At 43.1% G+C, this 25,574-nt stretch overlaps 1 protein-coding gene across 4 annotated transcripts; it reads right to left on the bottom strand.

Annotated features, from left to right (window-relative positions):
- Window positions 1-3,403: 3,403 nt before the first annotated feature.
- mgat1b (alpha-1,3-mannosyl-glycoprotein 2-beta-N-acetylglucosaminyltransferase b) lies at window positions 3,404-24,789 on the bottom strand. Of its 4 annotated transcripts, none has more exons than XM_078267764.1 (4): window positions 24,386-24,789; window positions 23,617-23,855; window positions 19,125-20,392; window positions 3,404-7,630 (listed from the first exon to the last, which is right to left on the bottom strand). In XM_078267764.1, the coding sequence occupies exons 3-4, from the start codon at window positions 19,992-19,994 to the stop codon at window positions 6,929-6,931; spliced, it is 1,572 nt and encodes a 523-aa protein (XP_078123890.1). In that variant the 5' UTR covers window positions 19,995-20,392; window positions 23,617-23,855; window positions 24,386-24,789; the 3' UTR covers window positions 3,404-6,928. The 4 variants fall into 4 exon arrangements, with proteins under 4 accessions (XP_078123890.1, XP_078123891.1, XP_078123889.1 ...); XM_078267765.1 differs by having other exon boundaries at window positions 23,628-23,855; XM_078267763.1 differs by lacking the exon at window positions 23,617-23,855.
- Between the last annotated feature and the right edge of the window lie 785 nt (window positions 24,790-25,574).

Genomic DNA, 25,574 nt, shown 5'->3' with positions numbered 1-25,574 from the left:
TCATAAAGGGAAGATTCCAGATCGGCCCATCTGAGCTTTCATTTTCTCAAAGGCAGAGCAGGATACCCAGGGCTTGGTTTACACCTATCACCATTTCTAGCCACTGGGGGACCATAGGCAGGCTGGGGGAACGCATATTAATGTTAAAAAACCTCACAAAGTGAAATTGTCATGCCATGGTACCTTTAATTTTATTTTCTCTAGCTTCTTTTTGCATTTGACTAGTTCCCCCTTTTTTTGTTTTGTTTTGTTTTGTTTTTGCTTAGGTAATTCTTTCTTGTACATTGGCAACATTTGTATAAATATCTACGCATGTATATTCTCTTTCCCCTACGAGTTATGTATGTTTTTTTTGTCAATTAAAAAAAACCCACTAAAAACAAAACAAAAAAACACCGTTCTAAGGAAACAGTGACTGTAAGCGTTCAACACGGAAACCGTAGCAACACGCTGCACACCGTTTTGAGATTCACATCAACGGTTGGAAAAATGAGCTTAAGCTGTACAAAACGCCAAGAGACTCTTTTGTTTGTTAAGCTTACATTCCCTACTTGACTAGAAAGACCCCCAGTATCTTTATTTTTATTTATTTATGTTTTGTTTTTAATTTATATTGTCTCTACCTCAAAGCTGTCAACACTTTTTTGACAACTATTGTAGCCTACAATAAAAGATAAAAACATAACAAAACACCGTTTTAACTAACCACTCATGGATTCTGTCCCACAAAACTTTCACAATATTCCAACTACAGAAAAGATGTTCTTGGCATTCAATATCTACGTGACAAGAATTACAATTGGTTACACTCTAAATTAAACCTCACTCTTAAGAACTCATTACATGGATAAATATCGTAAATTGTTTTGAAATGAACTTTTTTCATTTTGGTAACAGGGGAAAAGAGAAATACTTAGTTCTAACTTTGATAACTTCCACCTTTGAAAACCTATTAAATAAAACATTAGGTAAAGAAAAACATGTATTTGTAATTGATGATCTCAATATGTTGTTGTTACATTTATTACCTAAGAAGTTATGGTTACCTATATACCTAGTATTGGAAGTAGATATTACAGGAGGATATCTTAATATTTTCCTGATCAGGGTGTCATAGCCACCGGAACGGCCTTGACAACAACAGAGTATTGTTTATGAGAGCAATCCATATTTGATTTTAAGATCAGAACAACTCAATATAACGCCTCCATCATCCATTAAATGAACTATGGCACAGACTCCTTTTTCCATCCAATCTTAATAATAGAGATTTCCTTTTGTTTAGACTGTGCCTGTTGTTCCAAATTGTAGCTTTATGTGGACTAAAGTTATGTTAATGAAGCATTCTCCAATAAAATAATACCTGCGTATGATAATCTGACTTTTTCAAGGGTAATATAAAGGGGTCAAAATCATATCTGAGAAGAAATAAATCAATCTATGTAACGTTACCTACTATAAGATCTTCATGAACTGATTTATTTGTTATGCAAATACAATCCCCCCCAGCATAATGTATGTTTGTGTTTTGTTTTGATGTTCTGACTATGCTTTTTGAATGTTGTATAAATAAAGATTTGGTTGTCCTGACAGACAAGGAGGTAAAATATTTTATTATAAATCTTGTATTTCTGCTCGCTAAATTTCGCATCCCTGAATGTAAGTCCAGGGGCTCTAAACCTTTCTCTCCTGTGTTTACGATTGAAATCAATGAGTATTTGGACTCCATAAGATACTCAAAGAACTGTAAAGCTCTGAAAATGTTCAGTGCTGCCTCTAATATACCTATGTGCATTGTTTTTGTAAATAGTTTGTGTTCCTTCAAGAATTGTTCTTGTTTAATTAGTAAGTTCCAGTTCTCTTTCTATTCAGTATGGTCAGGTTCCATTGTTTCTGTAATCACTTACCAAGTTAATATTTTAACAGGAAAGCTAGAGGACAATATGTGACTGACCTCATGGACACTGACTCTTAACCCCCCCACCCCTAGTCACTACACGTTGCATTAACCTTCATCCTGGACTCTACACCTGCCCATTGCACATACATTTATTGTGCACATTCTGCACTATTCAGCCTCTTTTTTTCTTATGTTAAACAGCTATTTTGTAAATTGTATTATTGTATACTTGTTTTGGTATTTCTTGTTTGTTTCATATTCATGTTCAATATGTTTGTTTATGTTTATGCATGCACCAACCAAAAAGACAAATTCCTCTCCCATAGGTCTTCAAAAGCTGTCCTCAGGTCACTCCCCCTACCTACTGTTCCATAAAGTTGCTTGTTCACATAATACGAGTTATCATTTGCTCTCCTGCATACATGTGTTACTGTAAGCATAGTCTGGATCAACATAAGTACATTTCCAGGATAATTGACATCTGGCGCAGGAGTCCCTCTCCTTCCTCTCTTTGTGTGTTGCCGTTGTCTTGGTTTGCTTCAGGAAACAACAAACTTCAAACTAGCGAGCTACACGCTGAAAATGTCAAGTTGTGAAGAAAATGTGGTTGGTGCAACAAGGCAGGACTGCTTGGTTCTTTCAGGGAATGATTTACAAAGAATATATTTAGGGCATTTCCTCTCTAAATGGGACGCTTTGGGACCGATTGGTGGGATTGCTGTGGACCAAGTACACACGGAGATACACTGGTAAGAGCCAATGAGGTTTAACCATGTATCAGCTAATTTAAATATCTCACGTTACTGTATTGTGTCAACAGTTAACTTCATTTAATATTGTATGTGGCGTTGTCTTTTGCGGGGTGCAAATGCACCACCAAAACAAGTTCCTTCCTGAGACTATGTAGCAGAGCCACCGGCGCTGTGTTTGGAGCTTAGCGCCGCCCAAGACCATTGGGATTGGTTTAAAGAAATGCAAACAACCCAGAGCGTTATTTTTCTCCTATCCCAGAATGCATCTGTGGAAGGGACTTTACTCGGCAGCACTGCGGAGGAAGCTCTGGTTTATTGGCATTTCTTTAAACCAATCCCAATGGTCTAAGCTTCGGACGCAGCGACGGTGGCTCTGCTAAATAGTCTCAGGAAGGAACTTGTTTTGGTGGAACGTGTGTACGTTCAAAAGTTGTTTTAGTCGTGAAAACTCAGATTGGACAGTCTAGCTAGCTGTCTGGATTTACCCTGCAGAGATCTGAGGAGCAGTTAACCATAGTCCTCAGAAATCCACCAGAGGTTAGAACGCCAACACAAAGGAAGAGGAAGGGGACGGACATCTGGCAGGACCGGAACAAATTCCGGAAATGAATGGTCGTCGATATAGACTACATCAGGGTAAACCACCACAGTAAATTTGGAGTCGGTGGTAGAAGTCGTGCCACTGGATCAGGACGAGATTGTTCTCTGAACAGCAGATTGTCAGTCAAGCAAAGAGTCCTTCAGCATGTGGTCACATATCAAAATAGTTGATTTTATTTATACTGTATTAAAGTTATAAACACATCAGGCAGTGGTTTTACACATCACCATAAAGACATGAATCAGTCAATCTTGTGGATCATCTCCCAAAGCTAATTACAGTACAATGATTAATCATTTCTCAAGCCACTCCACAGCCTTCATGTTGCAGAAACAGAACGAAAAAAAAACAAACTGGCAGATAAACAATCAGTGGTTTTTCAACAAACCTAAGCTGACCAAATCATGGCGTGATGTCATTTAAATACATGTGGCCCTGTGTCAGGGCTTCAGAGTGATCATCAGGGAAATGATAGAATCAATGACTAGACAACTCCTTTGCAGCTTGGCAAACATCGTTAAAACTTCAAGTTCAAGACAGTTAAATCATTTCAAAAAAGCCTTACCATTATTATTTAATCCTTCATATCAACAACTTCCTTCTACAAATTTAGACACCAAGTTAAGTCAGCTGGAGAAGGTGATGTAGTCCCCGTCTGAACCCATCACATTGATGTTGTTTAAACTGGGCTACGCACAAACATTCAATGCATTACTTATAGGACAAATAGGACAAATAGGACTTCTGAGAGCAGCTTGAGCCGGAGATGGAGCACAAAGGCCTCGGCATGCTTCTACCAGTGCTGTCAGTTTTAGGGCGTGGCGTCCTTCAGGCGTGACCAATCAGAACATGTAGCAACGCTGGGCCTTTAAAGCTTTAGTGCGTAACTTTTTGACATTCAAGCCATTGCCAAATTAGTTGATACAAAGCTAATTAGCTCCACACAACTCTCTCTGTATTGTGTCGTCCGGCGACTTTCCCTCACAGAAGCTCGAGTGAAGATAATGACCTCTTCTGAAGAGTCCATCATGTTCTTTTAAACCTCTGTGTCCTCCTTGGCTACTAGCAACTGTGTGGAGGAGGGGTGGGGGTGGTGCACGATCACGGAAGGCTTGTATCATGTGGATGCGCAGACAGTGTTGTCATTACTTAGAATTCCTCATTGGGGCGACAGAAACTACACACTATAGCTTTAACTGTGCTCTGACCGACTGCATTGGAAGCATACAGAGGTTGAAGTGGAGACACTAAAAATAAATATTTGAAGCAACGGATATCTGCATGAAATTATTTTTTACATTACGTTTTCTGAAATGTTGTTATATGCAAATAAGACATCTTGTCTTATTATATGTGCTAATTTGCATACATTTTCAAAACAGAAAGGAAACATAAAGCCAGGTTCAAAATGTTCATTTCATTAACCTATTAGAGTCAAAGGTTTTTACAGAGGATCACATACTGTCAACAGCCATAAAAAAAAAAAATCAAATTTTTAGAAATAAAATGTATAATTGATATGTGAACAAAACCCTCTGTTAAAACCTTCTGAATACAGAAAGGAATACATGTGGAAAGCTTGTATGGGAGTGCTACTGAAGTGGAGAGTTCTGGATCAGTCTGAGAAAAAAAACAGCTTTTAAAAGATATGGATTGTCAAATTCTGAATATATCAGCATGAAAGCTGCCCCAGTTGATTACTTGCATTAAGACAAGTCATTTTTTTGCAATACAAGTTCTCTGAAATGTTATGTTTAAATATGCAAATGAGGCATTGTCTAATGCTAACTTTTGGTGAATGTGTATTTTGGATGTTTTCCCCCACTAGTCTGACAGAAGACATGTTAGTAAGTCAAGCTGTAACAGCCCAAAAACTGAAAAGTGAAGTTTAGCCTGTAGTGTCTCCACCTAACACTGCAAGATCATCTCTCTGCTTTGATTTAGTGTCGTGCACGGTCATCACACCACTTTCAAGGCTATGTTCGTGAACTGATCTAAGGACAGCAGTGCTTATCGTTCAGGAACAACTCCGTTGTCAGGGGTGTCGGGGGGTTTTAGTGGTTTTACTTTCTGGCTATTATAGCCTAAGTTCCCAACACAAACGTAGTCCGCTGTGGAAGTCCAGCAGTTCTCCTGTGAGTTCTGATCCAGTGAAGCTGCAGCTGGGATTCAGGACCATCTGATCACGTCATGGTTCTGCTGTTAGCTCCCGGAACATGGACAAGTCAATGAACTTGGTCAATGAGTTTTCACCTACTTGTATAACAGTTCTGTTTATTTGTGCCTCTCTTTGTTCAGCCTTGTTTCTAACTTTATGTCTAGGTCTAGTACATTGAAAGCAACTCAAAGCAATTCAAATGTCCTTATATGTGTACACATACTTGGCCAATAAAGAGGATTCTGATGAGCAGCTCATGAAATGTGTTATAGTACTCTAAGTGATCTGTAAGCTAGGGAAAAAAACGTGGGGCAGGCGTAAAGCAACGAAACACATGATTTACTTAGAAAGGTCTCCTCTACTACAGTCCAAACAAAGCATGGACGAGGCTGGAGACAGAGGGTGGAGGCCTAGACAAGCTACCTCAGTGTCCGCTTTTAAAAACTTAATTCATAAAATAAGAATAAATACATGAATAAAATCATAAAACAAGAGATTTGTATTCATTGTCTTTTATCTAGGTTTCTATTTCATGGCTGCATTGAACATATTCTAATTTGTGTTTTTTTTTCTGTTTATGTCTGTAAAGCACTTCATAAACTTGTTTCTGGAAATGTGCTATGTAAATTAAAATGATTATTTTGCAGCCACCTGGCATCGTTTGTCCCCACCTTATAAGCATCTTATGATCTGGTATTTTCATCATTCCCAGAACAGATTTGATGAGTCGCTCAGAGCTCCGGGAGACAGCACAGCAGGACAGTGACACAGAGTTAGCTGGCCCTGGATCAGTTCACTGTCATTTGGAAAGTTGATGTCTCTTCCATCTTTAATGTTAACTACCATGGCTAGGACTCGGTTTACCACCAAAAACATCGTATAAGACAAGCATTTTCCTGCTTCTGAGTAGTGTATAGACTTAAACAGTAACATGATCTGGCGAGTTGGATTGATCGATTGCAAAACTTTGCAACATGTAAAAAAAAAAAAATAAATGACCGAAGAGGTTATACATAACATTGTTTTTCTGCTTGTGTTTGGCCTCCAGTGTATTATCCCAGACACTGAAACAATCCCTTTCTGTTGACAATTCAAATGATTTTATGCTAACTCCATTTACCGCTGTTCCAAACTTCTGAATGAGATGTTAAGTCTACATTTGGCCACTTATTCAAAGCAATAAAAAAAATACACCAAACAAAATGGGCCCAGAAAGCAAGGCACATTGCCAATAGCGGTTTTGAAACAGTGTTTAAGGGTGGAACTTTCTTTTCCTAACAATTTTACACTCTCTGTAAATTCTGTGTGGCCGTTGAACTTGCTGATCCTGAATGAACACCTTTTAAAAGCTTCCCTAACAAAGCGGCCTGGCTCAACACTGGCTCCATCTGTGCTGCTTTCATTCCTTCATGAACCACTGCGTCTGCTGATATTCTTTGGTCTGAGAGGGTGTCCCTCTTGGTAAGGCTGTGTCCCCTCTCCAACACCATTCCCCTAGTAGAGTGTGGACCAGTGTCTCAGCTCCAGCTGACGTCATATTGCGTCCAGCCCTCTGGTGGAGCCAGGACCACCCTCCGACCCCGGAACAGGAAACCCACTACGCCCCTGTAACCTGTACGAGGAACTCCAGATTTCAAGTCGTCCATCACCCCCAGATTTCGAGCAAAGACTTTAAAACTGTCCCGGCTTGAGTACTGCACCCGGTATGGTCCAGGCCCTTTTAAGCTGCCCCCTTGTTGCAGGTCCTCAATCTTCACTAGTGGGGCGCTGTACATCTCTTTTATAAACTTTTCATCATAATTCTCTTTTAGCAAATAAGACAAATCCTGTTTGGTAAAAGGCACAAATTCAGTGTTTAGCTTAATGTAGCGAAGGTACTGGTCAAAGAATTGACCTAAACTGACGCCTTTGCGGCCAAAGGTGATAGTCCGGGAGATCTCGGGCCGGATGCAGGAGCGCTCCTTACGTTGCTCCGGTTGACGCATCCAGTCGTCCCAGAATGCCGAGGGCCATTTGGGCTCCAGTTCATCCCATAACTCCTTCAGCAGCATCCAGCCTAGACCGGGGAAGAAGTCTGTTCTGTAGAGGAGCTGGGCTTTGGAGGGATCCACCAAGGCCTCTCTGCCGTTATCATTCCAGGCTGAAGCACACCACAGGGTGGGGTCAGCGCGCAGGATCGGGTACAGGGCTCGGAAATACTCAAAGAAGTCTGGGGCCACCTGAGGGGACAGAGATACACAGTAGTGAGCTGCGGCTTCAGAGATACAGTTCCAACTGATCAAAAGAATCATTCAAAATAATATATATATATATATATATATATATATATATATATATATATATATATATATATATATAAAAAATTTATCATTTTTTTCCCAGGCAGGATCACGATCCAATCATGATTCTTTTTCATGTTAGTTTTTAAGACCATTTTCCATACTACAGAAGAACCAAACTAAGCTTGAGTCCAAGTCAAGTCTTTGAGGGGCAAATTCAAGTCAAGTCTCAAGTCTTTTGTCATGAGTCCAAGTCAAGTCTCAGGCCATCTGATCTGTCCCTAACACTGTATTGTTAAAATCTTATTGTAAACCTCCATTTGAAATTATTTTGCGTGCCATTAACAAAATGTGTAGTGTTCTGTGGGGGAAATAGCTAAAGTAATACTAAACGTTTCTATCATGTTTTTTTTTCTGAAATAAAATGTGGGCACTGCAGCCAAGAGTGGATGTGAACTTGTGATGGGAAATATATCACGTATGCTTTAATGGAGCTAGTTTAATTTTGTTACATCCAGAAATTACATTGGGTCTTCAACTTAGGACATTGTATAGTCTAATCTTCTGCTATTTAACATCCCTCTAGCCCTCGGACCTGGTGAAATATTAACCTAAGTCTGTCACATCATATGGATACAAATATAAAGATACAATTTGCCTTTTCCCAGCATTAGCACAGACTTTGCGATGGTTAGCTTGCTACCTGTGATGATATATGCTAAATGTAACGTCTCTTTCACATTAGCAAGTGACTGACCTATCTGGGTGCGTTTTGAGATGTCTGATTTATCTTGGTGCCACACACCCAGCATGTAGCTGTTAGCTTACTGCCTCTGTTTACCAAGTTATTGAAAGCAAAACTAATGAGAAAAGGCACAACTCCGGGAGGACTTGATGTCGCCATCGTCAGTGCATTTTTTTTTTATATTTGAGTGCGCGCACATTATGGCAAAGGGCAGGGGACATGCAGCTCGTCATACGTTTCCCCAACGTATATGCGCCAATAAAAGAAAATAGAAATACATGAATGAATTTAAAAAAAAAAAAAAAGATTTAAATAGCAATAATTGCATGAAAACAGATTGTTGACGAGTCTCAAAGCTCGAGTCTGAGCCAAGTCTGAAGTCTTTTGGGTCGAGTCGCAAGTCAAGTCTGAAGTAAGCTGTTTGTGCGACTCGAGTCCGAGTCGCACAAACAGGGCGATCTCTGCTCTGGTCTAGCTCAGCCACAATCCGTCAGCGCATTACGTTTAAAGACATGCCAATAAACCAGAAGCACGTTTTTCTCCATTCCAGGAATGCTGTGTGCACTAGTCAGACCCTCCAAACGCAGCGCTGTGGAGGAGGGTCTGGCAATGCGAGACTAGCACGTTCCTAGCTATTAACTTGGTGAGTACAATGTTATTATTAGGCTACTGATAGAAATTATGGACAAAACTTCAGAAACAAAACCCAAGCAGGGGTTTTACCCTTTAAAAACTGATGGATTTGTTGTGTTCAAAGAATAGAAAAATTTATTTTGGAGAAGTACACAGCGGCAGTTTTTAATTTAGGACCTAGGACAAATACTGTTCCACAAGGAAAAACCTCAACTGCGGTTTCTACTCTTTTGTCATTCTTTTGTTGTTTTGCTGTCTGAACAGATCTTGCTAACCTGAATCCTGTTATTCTTACTAGCATCAGCACTCTTGTTTATCTATGGTTCCAGGATCATCTATTCTGATAAAAATACGAGTCAAGTCAGTTTTATTGTTATAGCCCAAAATCACTAATTTACTTTCTTTGAAAAAAACTCTGATCCTTTACTTAAGTAAAAGTGCCAATAGACCGAATCCCTGTGACATCATGCTAACACAATAATCCCTTCCTGATTTAAACTGTGGAGATAGGTGAAATAGGCAAACCTGTTTATTTCTGTTTTTCAGCCGTAACTGTTTAAAAATAGCTTTGCTAGTGTCTTTAATAAACCAAATCTAGCATTAGGAACAGCAACATGTCACCACCGGTCAAACTGACTGCTAGTTTGAGTGGTGTCATTTCTTTAGTCTGTGGCCCAACAGGTATATTAGCCCTCCAAGCTAACGTTAGTCAAAGTGTTGACATATGAAAGTATCAAACATGCCTTTTAGATGAAGGAGACGAGAGTATATCCAGTTGTTCCTCATCCCTGTTTGCTCAGCACCCTTAACTGTATGAGTTTTCTACCCAAAGTTATTGTAAAAATAATGTAAAAACACTCCATGAACCGGGCTCTCCCATTTTCAACATCTGTTAAGATTTGAAAATCTTTTAGTGTGGGCCAGGCATAGTGTGTAGGATTTAGTGACATCTAGCGGCGAGGTTGCAGATTGCAATCAACTGAAACGTGTGCCAAGGGCGGAGGAGAACTATGGTGGCCGACGCAAAACCGCTCCAAAGAGCCAGTGTTTGGTTTGTCCGTTCTGGGCTACTGTAGAAACAAGGCGGTGCAACATGGCGCACTCCGTGGAAGAGAAGCCATGTATGAAGATTTAAACGGCACATTTTAAGATAACCAAAACATGATTCGTATTTCAAGGTGAATATAGTACTTCAGACTTGATGAAAACATAGTTATTAATATTATTACTGCCCCAGGAAGAGTAGCTGTGCTTAAGGGCACAGCTAATGGGGATCCCATGAGAAACTAAACTACTGCCAACAGATCGCCCTAAAACCTACACACTACACCTTTAAGTAGAAGTACATCAGAATTATCAGCTAAATGTACTAAAAGTATCATAAGTAAAATGATTCACTCTGCAGAAAAATATCCCTGTGACTAATATATTATGATATGTATAACATTATTAGATTAACACTGATGTATTGCTAACACCAACTGTGGAGCTACTCAAGGTGGAGCTACTTTAGTTTACTCCAGTGGTTCCCAACCTAGGGGCCAGGCCCCTCCAAAAGGTCACAAGATAAACCTGAGGGGTCATGACATGATTAATGGAGCAGGAGAGAAGGTAAAACTAAGTTTTGCTACATACATTTGTATGCATTTTTTGTTTTGTGAAATATAATGGTACCTTCTCAGGGCTTCAAACAGTTATTAAAACAGAACCATGTGAGAAGTTTAAAAGGGGAAATGCCTCTTTAGTGAAACTGAAGAATTCATAGACCCCAGAAATGTGACAAATGGCATCAACTAGACACTAGTTGTGAGGAGTCACAATGCTGCTTTTACCACTTCTACTCTCATGCTTGGAAAGGGAGGGCTGAAGTACAGTATCCTAGTAATATCCTTGACCTCAAGTAAAGTGGAACCATTTGGACTTGTCATTAAGATGTCTTAAAAGTTATGAGACCAGATTGATGATAGTGAATGCAGTACCTAGGTGATTTAATGAATTTTTAACAGATAACATTAGCTTTAGGCTAACATTTCTTGTTGCTAAAACTAGCTAATGGCAGCTTACTAAAGTAATCGCTAACTGTAGTTAGCTGCAATCAGCTAGTGAATTCAGTTAGCTATACAGCTGTTAAATTAGCTGACTCTGCCCAGGGCTGCTAAGAGCCAGACCCGGAAAGAAAACCCTTTCGGTAGTGTATTCTCAGTCGAAAAACTGGTCCCCGCTGTGTTTGGTCCCATCCATCTAGCCATAGTCACCGACACCAAAAGCTCCGTTAATGGCTAATGCTGAGCAAATTTGATGGTGAAGACGTGCCACGCCCTACTCTGCCTCCGATTGGCCAGCCGCGGTATTATTACCCTAACCAATCACATTCTTAATGCCTAAACCTAACGCATCAAACCAACGAAGGCAACGAGTAGGGAGGGACTTGTCGCGTCGCAGATATTGATTAGCGGTTACAGTTGCCAATAGTGCTGAATGTGCGTAAAGCTGGGTTTCCACCAGGCAGCTTCAGAGCGATTCAATTGGATTCAATTAATTTCGCCATGGTAGCGCTTCAGCTGAGTCAGTGTCTCCAGACCTGGACTAAAAACAGCCTCCGAGACTTACGGAGGAGGCCAGTTTACGACAGGGAATGCACTAACGTTACCGAGATGGTTTTCTTTCTGGGTTTAGCTCTTTGCAGCCCAGGGCTGAGTCAGCTAGCTAACTGGACAGCTGTAACATTACAGCTAACCAAGCTAACGGCAGCAAACTATAGTTAGCAACAAGTCCAAAACGCAATAAATCACCTCGGTACTGCATTCATTCACGGTCATCAAACTGGTCTTATAACTTATAAGACATCTTAATGACAAGTCCAAATGGTTCCACTTTACTTGAGGTCAGGGATATTATTCACGACACCGTCATATAAGCATTTGATCCATCCATCCATCCATCCATCTTCATCCGCTTATCCGGGGTCGGGTCGCGGGGGTAGCAGCTCCAGCAGGGGACCCCAAACTTCCCTTTCCCGGGCCACATTAACCAGCTCCGACTGGGGGATCCCGAGGCGTTCCCAGGCCAGGTTAGAGATATAATCCCTCCACCTAGTCCTGGGTCTCCCCCGAGGCCTCCTCCCAGCTGGACGTGCCTGGAACACCTCCCTAGGGAGGCGCCCAGGGGGCATCCTTACCAGATGCCCGAACCACCTCAACTGGCTCCTTTCGACGCAAAGGAGCAGCGGCTCTACTCCGAGCTCCTCACGGATAACTGAGCTTCTCACCCTATCTCTAAGGGAGACGCCAGCTACCCTCCTGAGGAAACCCATTTCGGCCGCTTGTACCCTGGATCTTGTTCTTTCGGTCATGACCCAGCCTTCATGACCATAGGTGAGGGTAGGAACAAAAACTGACCGGTAGATTGAGAGCTTTGCCTTCTGGCTCAGCTCTCTTTTCGTCACAACGGTGCGATAAATTGAATGTAATACCGCACCTGCTGTGCCGATTCTCCGACCAATCTCCCGCTCCATTGTCCCCTCACTCGCGAACAAGACCCCAAGGTACTTGAACTCCTTCACTTGGGGTAAGGACTCATTCCCTACCTGGAGAAGGCACTCCATCGGTTTCCTGCTGAGAACCATGGCCTCCGATTTAGAGGTGCTGATCCTCATCCCAGCCGCTTCACGCTCGACTGCGAACCGATCCAGTGAGTGCTGAAGGTCACAGGCCGATGATGCCATCAGGACCACATCATCTGCAAAACGCAGCGATGAGATCCCCAGCCCACCGAACTGCAACCCCTCTCCACCCTGACTACGCCTCGATATCCTGTCCATAAATACTACAAACAGGATTGGTGACAAAGCGCAGCCCTGGCGGAGGCCAACTCTCACCTGAAACGAGTCCGACTTACTGCCGACAACCCGGACACAGCTCTCGCTTTGGTCGTACAGAGATTGGATGGCCCTGAGAAGGGACCCCCTCACCCCGTACTCCCGCAGCACCTCCCACAATATCTCCCGGGGCACCCGGTCATACGCCTTCTCCAGATCCACAAAACACATGTAGACTGGTTGGGCATACTCCCAGGCTCCCTCCAGGATCCTTGCGAGAGTAAAGATCTGGTCCGTTGTTCAACGACCAGGACGGAATCCGCATTGTTTCTCTTCAACCTGAGATTCGACTATCGACCGAACCCTCCTTCCCAGCACCTTGGAGTAGACTTTACCGGGGAGGGTGAGAAGTGTGATACCCCTGTAATTGGCACACACCCTCTGGTCCCCCTTTTTAAAAAGGGGAACCACCACCCCGGTCTGCCACTCCTTAGGCACTGTCCCAGACTTCCACGCAATGTTGAAGAGGCGTGTCAACCAAGACAACCCCTCCACACCCAGAGCGTTAAGCATTTCTGGACGGATCTCATCAATTCCTGGGGCTTTGCCACTGTGGAGTTGTTTAACTACCTCAGCAACCTCCACCAGGGAAATTGATGCCAATCCCCCCTCATCCTCCAGCTCTGCCTCTACCATAGAGGGCGTATTAGTCGGATTTAGGAGCTCCTCAAAGTGCTCCTTCCACCGCCCTATTACCTCCTCAGTTGAGGTCAACAGCGTCCCATCCTTACTGTACACAGCTTGGATGGTTCCCCACTTCCCCCTCCTGAGGTGGCGAACGGTTTTCCAGAAGTACCTTGGTGCCGACCGAAAGTCCTTCTCCATGTCTTCTCCAAACTTCTCCCACACACGCTGCTTTGCCTCTTTCACGGCAGATGCTGCAGCCCTTCGGGCCCTTCGGTACCTTGCAACTGCCTCCGGAGTCGTCTGGGATAACATATCCCGGAAAGACTCCTTCTTCAGTCGGACGGCTTCCCTGACCACCGGTGTCCACCACGGTGTTCGTGGGTTACCGCCCCTTGAGGCACCTAAGACCCTAAGACCACAGCTCCTTACCGCAGCTTCAGCAATGGAAACTTTGAACATTGTCCACTCGGGTTCAATGCCCCCAGCCTCCACAGGGATGCACGAAAAGCTCCGCCGGAGGTGTGAGTTGAAAGTCTGTCGGACAGGGGCCTCCTCCAGACGTTCCCAATTTACCCGCACTACCCGTTTGGGCTTACGAGGTCTGTCCAGAGTCTTCCCCCACCCCCTGACCCAACTCACCACTAGATGGTGATCGGTTGACAGCTCCGCCCCTCTCTTCACCCGAGTGTCCAAAACATACGGCCTCAGATCAGATGAAACGATTATAAAATCGATCATTGACCTTTGGCCTAGGGTGCTCTGGTACCAAGTAAACTTATGAGCATCCCTATGTTCGAACATGGTGTTCATTATAGACAATCCATGACTAGCACAGAAGTCCAACAACAAACAACCACTCTGGTTTAGATCAGGGAGGCCGTTCCTCCCAATCACGCCTCTCCATGTGTCTCCATCATTACCCACGTGCGCGTTGAAGTCCCCCCGACTGGAGCCCCATGCAGGACTCCACTCAAGGTCTCCAAGAAGGCCGAATACTCCGAACTCTTGTTCGGTGCATATGCACAAACAACAGTCAGAGTTTTCCCCCCCACAACCCGCAGGCGTAGGGAGGCGACCCTCTCGTCCACCGGATTAAACTCCAACGTAGCGGCGCTCAGCTGGGAGCTTGTGAGTATCCCCACACCCGCCCGGCAACTCCGGAGAAGAAAAGAGTCCAACCCCTATCCAGGAGTATGGTTCCAGAACCAAGACTGTGCGTAGAGGTAAGCCCCACCAGATCTAACCGGTAGCGCTCCACCTCCCGCACAAGTTCTGGCTCCTTCCCCCACAGAGAGGTGACATTCCACGTCCCCAGAGCCAGCTTCTGCTACCCGGATCTGGTCCGTTGAGGCCCCTGACCTTCACTGCCACCCATGTGGCAGCGCACCCGACCCCAGCGGTTCCTCCCACAGGTGGTGGGCCCATGGGATGGAGAGATGTCTGCCACGTAGCTTTTTCGGGGTGTGCCCGGCCGGGCTACGTGGCAAACCCAGCCACCAGACGCTCGCTGACGAGCCCTCCATCTGGGCCTGGCTCCAGACGGGGGCCCCGGGCTTCCTCCGGGCAGGGTCACTTCATCCCTTCCTCGATGAGGAAAGCATTTGATCATGAAATCAAACTTCATGACAAGTCCAAATTGTTTTCACTTACTTGAGGTCAAGAAATAATATTCATGACATAGTTATAATGCTCTCATGACAGCCAATGTAAAAAACAACCTCTTAATGACAGTTTAATTTAATGTTAATATGTAAAGCTAAATAGTTTATTAAAGTTTGATAATTGGGACTGTCATGACATATTTATGACAGGTTATGTTGTCTAGGTTAATGTCAAGTTGTCATTACAAAGAAATTGACAGGTGGTATTGTCTTGTCATAACACAGAGATTGTTGTCTTTGTTAACGTCAAGTTGTCATGACAAAGACATCTTGGACAATGCTAACTTTGTATAAGAGTGTCATAATTTACCAAATGACCCATATTGCCAACAGTCATGAACACTCAAAATGACTCCTTCATGTTCATGACAGGTGTCGTGTCATAATAATGACGGTGTCATGTCAGTCTTATGCACACCACTTCAAATAAAGTGTTACCATACTTTTCTATGGGGCATCCCAGTGAAATAGGGCTTTTAGACATTGACCGTGTTATTGCAACATCCCTTCTAGGGAACTTTGTTGCAACGTCATATCCATCTCTCTACCGTCAGCTATCAAAAAAGCAAACACTAATGAAACATACTACAAAAATTACAATTTGTGCATTTGAACAATTGGCTGCACATAAGTCTGTAGGATGGGTCCACTGGTGGGTCCAGCAGGGCTGAAGAGGTTAAATCAACTTTAACTCTGTCAATTTAAAGAGAGATTAGCCAAAACAAACAGGGAGAGTTAGTGCTTGAGTTGTCTAAGTAAACCCAGATTTTCCCTGCTCATTGGCAAAATAATTGCTGATTTACAGGGAAGTTTCTCCCTCAAACTGCGGGTTGAGGTCAAAGTTACTTTGAATTTCCTGTAACTTTTTTCCTGCTGCTGAGGCACTTTTTACCAGCCAAATGTTCACCCGATGTTTTTTATCTACTACTAGCAGCTGGAAGGAGTTTTACCAATCCAATCTCAACCTCTCTGTTCAGTGCCAGCCCATACAGTATAATCCAATCATCATATACAGTAAATGTGCTAATCTCAACAGCTGTCCATTCAGAATAACGGATATTCTTTGTTCTCTTTCTCTCCAAAAAGGCCCATCAGTAAGCGTTTCTGCTGTGATCACACACACACACACACACACACACACACACACACACACACACACACACACAGCAATGGCTCTGTCTGGAACCAGCCTGGGCTTTGTGACACACTAGCAAGGGTACTGGTAGGGGGCAAATGTATCACAAAGTCTTAATAAGCTGCTGTGGTACATTTTGAACAGACCGTCTTCAGTGATGAATACGTGAGACAAATGTGGGACCAGCTCCAGCCATCATTAACCCACATTTGAATGGAAACCACATGTAATTACACTTTTACTATAGAAAGGCTATCTAACCTCTTAAATCCTGCCAGTGGGAGCATAATTACAAACTCATGCTGTGTCTCCAGGCACTGTTTAACCCTCAGACTTTTACTTTGTTTTAATTATGCTGAAGATCTCAAAGTTTAGAATATAATATACCTGGATTCTATGCACAAATGAATGCATGTGCAATTAGCACTCTTTCCATCTGATGGAATGGTGCAGTCATAAAAGCAAGGGGTCTTGTTTTAATCTTTCACTTAATGTAAAACAGCAAACTGCTGCAATGATCTAATGGAATGGAACAAACAGAATTAAATATTATACTGTCAGTGTGTGGATACAGATGTTTCTACTAACTTTTAAAGGCTTTTCAGACCAAACATGAAAAATGTGTGCAAATAAATAAATAAGTCAATTTCAAAATTCGAACCCACCTAACTCTAAGAGAGCACAGACCAACAGAATGACTCAGCCCATGTTAACCACAGCATTCGAGAAGATGAATAAATTATCCGCAGACAGCTTAGCTTACCGGCTGGCAGCACGCAGCTAAAGACACAGGGTAACGTTAGCTTACCGGCGGGCAGCATGCAGCTAAAGAAACAGGGTAACGTAAGCTTACCGGCTGGCAGCATGCAGCTAAAGACACAGGGTAACGTTGGCTCACCGGCTGGCAGCATGCAGCTAAAGATACAGGGTAATGTAAGCTTACCGGCTGGCAATATGCAGCTAAAGACACAGGGTAACGTTGGCTCACCGGCTGGCAGCATGCAGCTAAAGACACAGGGTAATGTAAGCTTACCGGCTGGTAGCATGCAGCTAAAGACACAAGGTAAATTGGCTAAGAAATTTGCAATCCCTGGCTCTGTTGTGCCGGTTCCGGCTCCATCTCTACCTCTATCAGTGATCACGCAAATAGCTCATTTTTTAGTTTTCACATTGGGGCCTCTGGGAAATGCATGGAGTTGCCTTAATTTATTCAGAGAGTGAATAAACTCGTGAAACAGAGAAGTATCATCATGTAATCCATTGATTTCAACAATGTAATTGAATTCTAAATACCAACTATTTACATTGTAACTGTAACGGAATACTTACTCATAATTTGTATTCTGAATATGTAACGCCGGTACATGTATTCCGTTACTCCCCAAAACTGGTCACAATCCCTTCAAAATGACTGGTTTCACTATCAGAATTGAATCCATTGTGTCCGATAACATTTGAAAAGTTTTAAAGAGTTGCATGATTAAATTATTTTTATCCCATTCAAGTTAGAGAAGGGCTAAACTGGAAGATAGCCGGCTCAGTGCGCATGCTCTATGGGCACTGGGGCCCGGTGGAGGCTTCATCAAGCTTGGGGTGAATGCCTTGAGTCAGTAAATGGAGTCGTACGTCCCATCTCTACTGGCTACACCAGCGTGAGAGCAGTGACATCTGCTCTACAAACTGGATTCCCCCATCTCGCAGAGACCAGCGGTGTAGGTGTGTGGGGAAAAGAAAACTGAAGGGAAAAGCAGGGTGAGCAGATGAAAGTAGTTTGTAAGTAAACACTTAAATGAGGTGGAGAATTAAGTAGAATTGACAGTTACTCCATGGGAAAGGGGTCTGAGAGGACACTGGAGCCTCAGAAAAAAATATTGTTATAATTCAGGGCAGTGGTTTCAAATGCTTCTAGACATTAATATCACCACGAGGGAGACACTCAACGTACCATCTAACAATCTCTTTAAGCTAAGATGAATGGGAGGTGTGGATGTGGGTGTCAGCTTGCAACAACATCTTCAACATTGTCAGCAGCTCTCTGCCCAAGACTCCAACATAAAAGGCCTGATGCCCGGGATGTGACAAGGTCAGTGATACTCTCCTGCGGCCGGAAGTGCCCATTCATTGCAGTCCTTGCCCCATTTACTTCTGAAATCAACACCCACCTAATTTTGGGAAATGATACAAGCTTTGCACCAACAAAAATGTATCTAAAAAGGTAGGTTTAGCAAGTGAATATTTATATATTTATTATGTGGAAACTACAGCCGTCTTACCACCAGGGTCCAAAATTAGTACCCCCCCCCACACCAAATGCAAGTAAAATCTATGTTAGCGAATAAAATACATTATGTCAGCCGCCATTGGCGGTTTGCTGAATTAGACCTACTTCACTACTAGGGATCGACCGATACCGTTTTTTTTTCCATCAGCCTTAGCCGATGACCTGATTTTCTTGAGCCGATATTTGGAGCCGATACTGCTTTTGCTCCCTCAATTTACATCATAAAAATGTAAACCCTGCCATAGCGAGACGAAACTTGGCTTGGGTCTGAGGAGTAGTAGCATTTATTCAACGACAGATAAACTGTACAAAGACTGCACTGCTACGTTCACAGCTATAGCCGATGCCTCTATCAACCACTGGACACACTATACAGACCTCTCCTGTGCCTTTACCCTCAAATGACCCAATAAAAGCAAAATGCCACAATGACAATGCCTACTGTAATGCATGGTTATGTTATGAGAGCACTCACCTCCAGGTCATCCTCCACTATGACCACAGTAGACTGGGAGAACGTGTAGAACACTTGGTTGAGTGCCCAGTGGTAATGTCGGGCAATTTTGTAGTAGCCCTGGAACTTCCTGTGCTCTGGCCGAACTCTGATGTCCGACAGGTCTGGTTGTCTTATATGCCTCACTTGATCGCCATAAGAGCTGATCACACGAGCTGTCTCGGCGTGGCCGCAGTCTTGGCTGACAATGATTGGATATTGTTCTGGAGAAGGGCGGTATTGTATCAGTCTGTCGAGGCTCCGTTTTACCGTCACTCTGTCGCAAGCAATAACTAGGATGGGAATGATGACATCTGGGCTGGCAACCGAAGTCGCCAGTTTATTGTTCTCACTAATCTCTTCCTTTTTTTCAATGTCCTGGTGCTGTTCTAACTTGGAGTCTGATGCTACTGTATGAACAGGCTTCTGTGTAGGTTTTATTTGAGTTTGGTCCCGATCATCCACACTGTCTTTTGAAGGAAGCGGAGGCTTCTGTGGCTGGAGGACAACCTCTTGTTTGACATCTTTTGTATCCTCCGTTTCTCTTTTCCCAACGTCTTTCTGCCGAGCCCACACTGCCCTGTGACTTTCAATCTGCTTCAGTAGCTTTTTCTGGGTCTCAAGCTGAACTTCCACCTCCTCTGCCAGCCGGATCACCTCCCCAGCCAGGTTGACCCGGCCTCCTTTCCCTCTGCCCACGCCCCACTCCTCCTGTCCTCCTGGTTCCGCTCCACCACCTTCCCCGAGGCGGCCAATGGGAGGACGACCCCAAAGATAAAGTAGAAGCAAAGCATTCCAGGCGACAAATAGGAAAGCACCGCATAGTATAAGAGAACCTTTCTTGCGAACCATGGCCCAATGACACTAGAAAAGGGATGGGGTCGTGGAAAAGGCTGCAGGTAGGGAACAAGTGTTGGAGCCAGAGGGAGAATCCTACAGACTGAGGTGGCAATCTCAGATGGGCAGGAAGTTGATATCCGATCACATTGTAATTTCTTCAAATTTGACTCATCCTATTTTTAGTCAGGAGGGTGTCAGGAGGAGGATTGTCCAATTTAAAATTAATTCACATGATCCTACTGCAAAATGCATGCATTCCATGAAATCCCATACAGAAAGGACCTAAGACAGGTCACACAAAGTCAAGCAAGGGGAAGTTACAAAAGTGCAGATGGTAGTAAAAAAAAGGGAGGAGGGCCCTTTGGGTTGAGGGAATGTGACTCCTTGGATATTACCCTTCAGCAAAGATCCTGAAAACAGAGCAGGAGAACACATTGTCAGCAGAATGAATGCAGCTCATTTGAACTTTAAATAAGCAGAAACAGAAGCCCCATTCAGACATGCACTGTACATTTCTGTAAAACTGAAGAAAAAAACTCACTGTCCTCAAAAGCACCCACGATATTATTACGTTCTTATGTATGACATATTGAAGTCGTTAAATTGTGTGCAAGGTTGAAACTTAAGCCTAGAAAATGCTGTTTTTGGGTTACTTCACGTTCTCACCTAAAGTTAACCGATCTATGAAGCACTTGGAAGTGAACGGAGGCCCCCGTTTTTTTAACCCCGACCAGAGTTCATTTGTTTGGAGTTCAAATGAGCTTTCACCCTTCCCCAAACCAAGCAGACCATCCGACCAGACACTCCAGGGTTCGGTTAAAACGGACCAAACTGCTCAGGTGTGAAAGCAACCTTAATCCGCCCCCTTAAGAACTAGGACTGCACTATACACATACAAACATTCAAAGCTGAATCATTGGACTAGGGAAGAGACCAACATCTCAGAAATGTATATCTAAAATCTGAGTTGCCTGAAAGAGTAGATGCCAAAACCTTGGTTTGCAATTTGGCTGAACTGACCCTTTAAAATTGGCTCTCTATTTAGTGCCTGACTAGTATATATCCAGGACATTCCACTTCTGCCTTGTACTACTGAAGTTGTAGAAACAAACAGCCACCTAGATGATGTGATCTTACCTAGCTACTGCGCATGTGAGACTGCCAACAAAGATGTTACAGCAGTGAGAGGTCTCACTCTGTAGCTAAAACAGAGACCTGAACACAGGGTGAAAAGAGGAGCTGCACCGCTGTGCAGTACAACAAAAATATGGTGTTTTTTGAAAATCAAACCATGTAAACCTATTCTGGTACAACCTCAAAATACAATTATGAACCTGAAAATGAGCATAATATGGCCACTTTAAGTATTGTGGTACTGCAGAGACATCCCGGCCTACAAATCTTACCCTACAGAATAAAGAAAAAAATCTTTGTTTGGTACAACAACAAAAAAATATCACACTATAATCATTTTAATTTCTTTCAATGTTAATAATTTTCTATGAAAATGACAATAATGATACAAAAACGATCATTCTCCAATATCGTGAATCATATCCCAATAGCAATATCAGTCCAAATAATCGCAATTAGATCTTTTCCTCATATCGTGCAGCCCTACGCCAGACCATACCTGAGGTTTTGCTGTACGAAGGTCCAACTTCCCCCTAACAAACAGGCTCTAGTACAAATGGTAAAATGCTTCCACAGAGCTCTCCAGTCAAAGAAAAATAGGACAACACGAGTGTCAACAGTGTGTATGTGACAGTAAGGGTTTTCTTTGAGTGAGTGAGTGAAGGATGAAGGTCACATGGACTCCTCCCCACAGGAGCTCCTCTGCATTAGAAAAGCCTAAACCAATTACTGCTGATAAATATAGGCCTGCAATAATCTCGTAAGGATGGATGTTTGACTACAAGGAGCAAGCGCTTTGATTAGTAACGGATCTTTGGCTGTGCTTACCTGCTCAACAAGCTACTGACATGTCAGATCTGTTTATCTCCATATTACTATGACCTTATGGGTGGGGCCAAATTTCCAGGGAAAACCCACAGGAAAAAAAGTGCAAAGTTTTTTGCCCAGACAGGTCAGCTGTTAGTTAGTTTTAGGTTTTTTGTTGAGCTCTACTTTGGTTGTTTTTTATTTAAAGCTATAGTGTGTAGTTTCTGTCACCCCCCCATGAGGAATTCTAAGTAATGACAACAAAACTGTTGGCATGACCACATAATACAAGCCTTCCGTGACCACGCACCGCCCCCACCTCTCCTCCACACAGTTGCTAGTAGGAGGAGACGGAGGATTAAAAAAAACTCTTCAGAAGAGGTCATTATCTTCACTCGATTTTCTGCGTCGGATAGTCACCGGAAGCCACAATCTTCTGAACATAGTCATACTGAGAAATCCAGAGAGAGTTGTGTGGAGCTGATAGTCTTAATTAGCTTTGTAGCAACTCATTTGGCAATGGCTTGAATGTAACGGACGTTCAATGTCAAAAAGTTACGCACTAAAGCTTTAATTACTTCCCCCCTTAGAAATAAAAAGAAACATTCTTTACTAATAGTTACGTTTATAGTAATTTATATCAGCTACAAATCCTCCTTTTCGTGACATGTAAGCAGCAGCAGAGTAGTCTGGCTTGCCGGATGTATGGTGCTGGGATAAAATCCTCACAACCAGCACCCCAGCTGGTAGTAGTATAAAGAAAAGCACTTTCACTCAGGAGACTGTTCATGAGAAACCTCTTTTTACACCAAGCCGACTAATTATTTTTGCAGTTTCGGTTCATTTCGGTTTAGGGAACACAACCCGGTGCATATAGCATTGTTGACTACTGACACATGGGTGCTAAGAGTTGGGTTGATTTCCAGTTTCACCCGTATGGGCTGGTGTACCAGGCTAAACCGATTTGATACACAAGATACATTTTCTCGAGCTGACCTGTTGCGACAACCATGCACGCACACTAGTCTCCTGTGGGTTTACCAGGAAATTTGCGACAGATTGCCACTGTGGTGCCGCACAGCTCTGCTGATACTCCGTAGGTGCTGAACGAGGGCCACCTGCTTGCCACTGTCCCGAAAAACTGCCACTGTCCCGAAACCTGCCACTGAACGCCTGCCACATGCTTGCCAATGAGGTGCCAGTGAAACGCAAAGGATCTCGGCCTTGCTGGAAAATGACCATACAGTTCAATCAACACCTCTCTAAAATAGTTTCAACAAAAAGTGAACATTCATGAAGGTAAGGTTGATTGCAGGACTTCTGCATTAGAATGCATACGTTTTAGCTAGTTGAATATAATGACTGTATATTTTACTACTGTGCTTTGAAAGAATTGATAGACTAAATGGTCATCTTGATAAAGAAAGTAGCAACATGAACACTTTGAACCCCACTGCCAATCTAAGGTACAGTTGTTATCTGGAAAACAAAAAACAGTACATGCAGTAACGTTAGACAACAACAAGGGATCAATTAAAGTAGAAACGTAAAAATATGAGGGAAAGGAAAAGAGTCCGACACAGTCAGGGTACTTTAACGAAGTGTCAGGGACATATGAAAACCATACGTCTGTAAATATTATGAGCCAAACAAGTAAACCCCAGAAATAACGAATATAAAGTGTCAAACTAACCGTAACGTTACCTGAACTCGGAGCAGCCTACAGATCTGTCATGCCTCCCTTTCGACTGTAGTAAGTTAAGCTTTGCTGACTGAACAGAGAGGGAGGATGGGCAGAGGGAGGGAACTGTTGCTCTTCTCACAAATGTTACCAGCTGAAACTCTATTCTTCCTTAACCGCCTCCTCCTTCCGTCAGACAACGTGGAACTGACTGGTAGGATGATCCAGAGGAGCCTGCATGCAGCAGGCACCTACCGAGGCATCAGGCAGCGTAACGTTACTATCAGGATAATGCTTCACATGACTACACTGTAGAAAGGCAATGAGGACTGGCCGGCGAGGCCTCTTACATTGCTAGCACTACATACTATTAACTTTCAGCTGATGCAAGTGTCCACATTGCAAACAGCAGGTCACGAGCAGCTGTCTTGTCTATTGAGATGAAACCGAGCTGTTACGCTATAGCTACATTATTCTTTGAAGCTAGCTGACACCAAGCTATCGGCTATACGTTAGCTAAATTAAAACAGAGCGCACACTCCGCATAGTGGACGTTAAATTGAGCAGGAGGCATAGCCGGTGTTTATCCTCTCTACATTGATTTCTGAACATCAGGGCATGAAGAGTTTCTTAATAGCAAGATAAACCGTTATGCCGACATGCTGTTAGCTAGCCAGCTGGCTAACGCAGAGCAGCAACGGTGACGTTTTTTCTCTCATTCATGAGCAGTCCTGGCCGAAGCCATTGACATACGTTAGCAGCTGTGTCCAGTCTTACTCACCTCTCACATGCCGTTCTCAACGAGTCGGTAGGGCTTGCACCGTGAAAGGAAATAAAGCTCACATCAAGCTGCAGCATTGGCCGGCTAGCTAACGTTTGCTATTGAAGCCACCCTTGTATTTCCTTCGGTGTTACATTCACAGCACATCTCTGTGTGAGCTACACAGCGGCTCCAGTGTTGCCTGCACCTCCACCTCTGGTTCCCATTATTCCCCGGCTCTGCTCTTGTATGCAACACCAGTCGCTGCTAATGTTAGCAGGCTACAGTGTCGGCTCTGCTACCAACGTTAGTTACACAGCCACCGGCTTGTGTGTCCACAGTGACATTTTGCAGCGAGAAGTCATGTCCTCTGCCCGGGTTCAGTTTCTCTAGCTTCTCTATCTAGCTGGGTCTCCCATAGGCTGCCCATGTATGATGACGGCATTTTTCATTTGACTACACAAAACTACATTTCCGGATTATTGACCTGTTTCGGATCGAGTTGACCCGACCCGAGCAGGGTCCTATCCCGAACAATTTCAATGTTCTATCTATAAACCTGCCAACACAAATCTGCCACCGAATAACTTACATTCATTTTTAATTTCCGTTATATACAATGTCTGTAAAAAAGATAAATGGTCAAGATTGAAGCAGCCAAGCCCGAGATATCCTGCTTTTTATTCCCTATATGGGGCAAGCCCCAAAAACACTTCCCATAATGATCAATAACATATTTCATTAGAACCCCTTTTGTGAGTTAAGTCTAATAACTATATACATGCATAACATACATCCACTGGTTAGCATCAATTAAAATAACAGCTAATTCTATTTTGACATGCATGGACATGTATACATCTATTTACATTGGCACTACCAATGTAGGCTACAATTAAGTACTGGGCACTGTCTACATGTTAAATGTGTAGTCTCTCTTTCTTAATGTTAAACAATTATATTGTACATATTTGTTTGTGTTTATTTCATATTCATGTTTAATAGGTTTATGTATGCACCAACAACCAAGGCAAATTCCTTGTGTTACCAACTTGGCAATAAATCCTTTTCTGATTGTGATTGGCTCTTCCTTTTTATCTCTATTCTCTTAGCTATCATTTTATATATTTATATTTTATATTTGATTTATTATTGTAGTTTGGTTTTCATACCAACCTCATTTGTTTTGTGACTGATGTGACTTGGCTGC

The sequence above is a fragment of the Sander vitreus genome, chromosome 14 (assembly GCF_031162955.1).
Source record: "Sander vitreus isolate 19-12246 chromosome 14, sanVit1, whole genome shotgun sequence".
NCBI lineage: Eukaryota > Metazoa > Chordata > Actinopteri > Perciformes > Percidae > Sander > Sander vitreus.
The sequence above is the reverse complement of the archived record's forward strand: the minus strand, read 5'-3'. Positions and strand labels throughout refer to the sequence as shown.

What these genes read in the sequence shown, in the direction of transcription:
- mgat1b (XM_078267764.1), bottom strand. Translation starts at nt 19,994, where the DNA reads ATGGTTCGCAAGAAAGGTTCTCTTATACTATGCGGTGCTTTCCTATTT. An exon ending in TAGTGGAGGATGACCTGGAG is followed by an intron (nt 7,631 to 19,124) that starts GTGAGTGCTCTC and finishes CTGTCCCCTCAG; the next exon opens with GTGGCCCCAGACTTCTTTGA.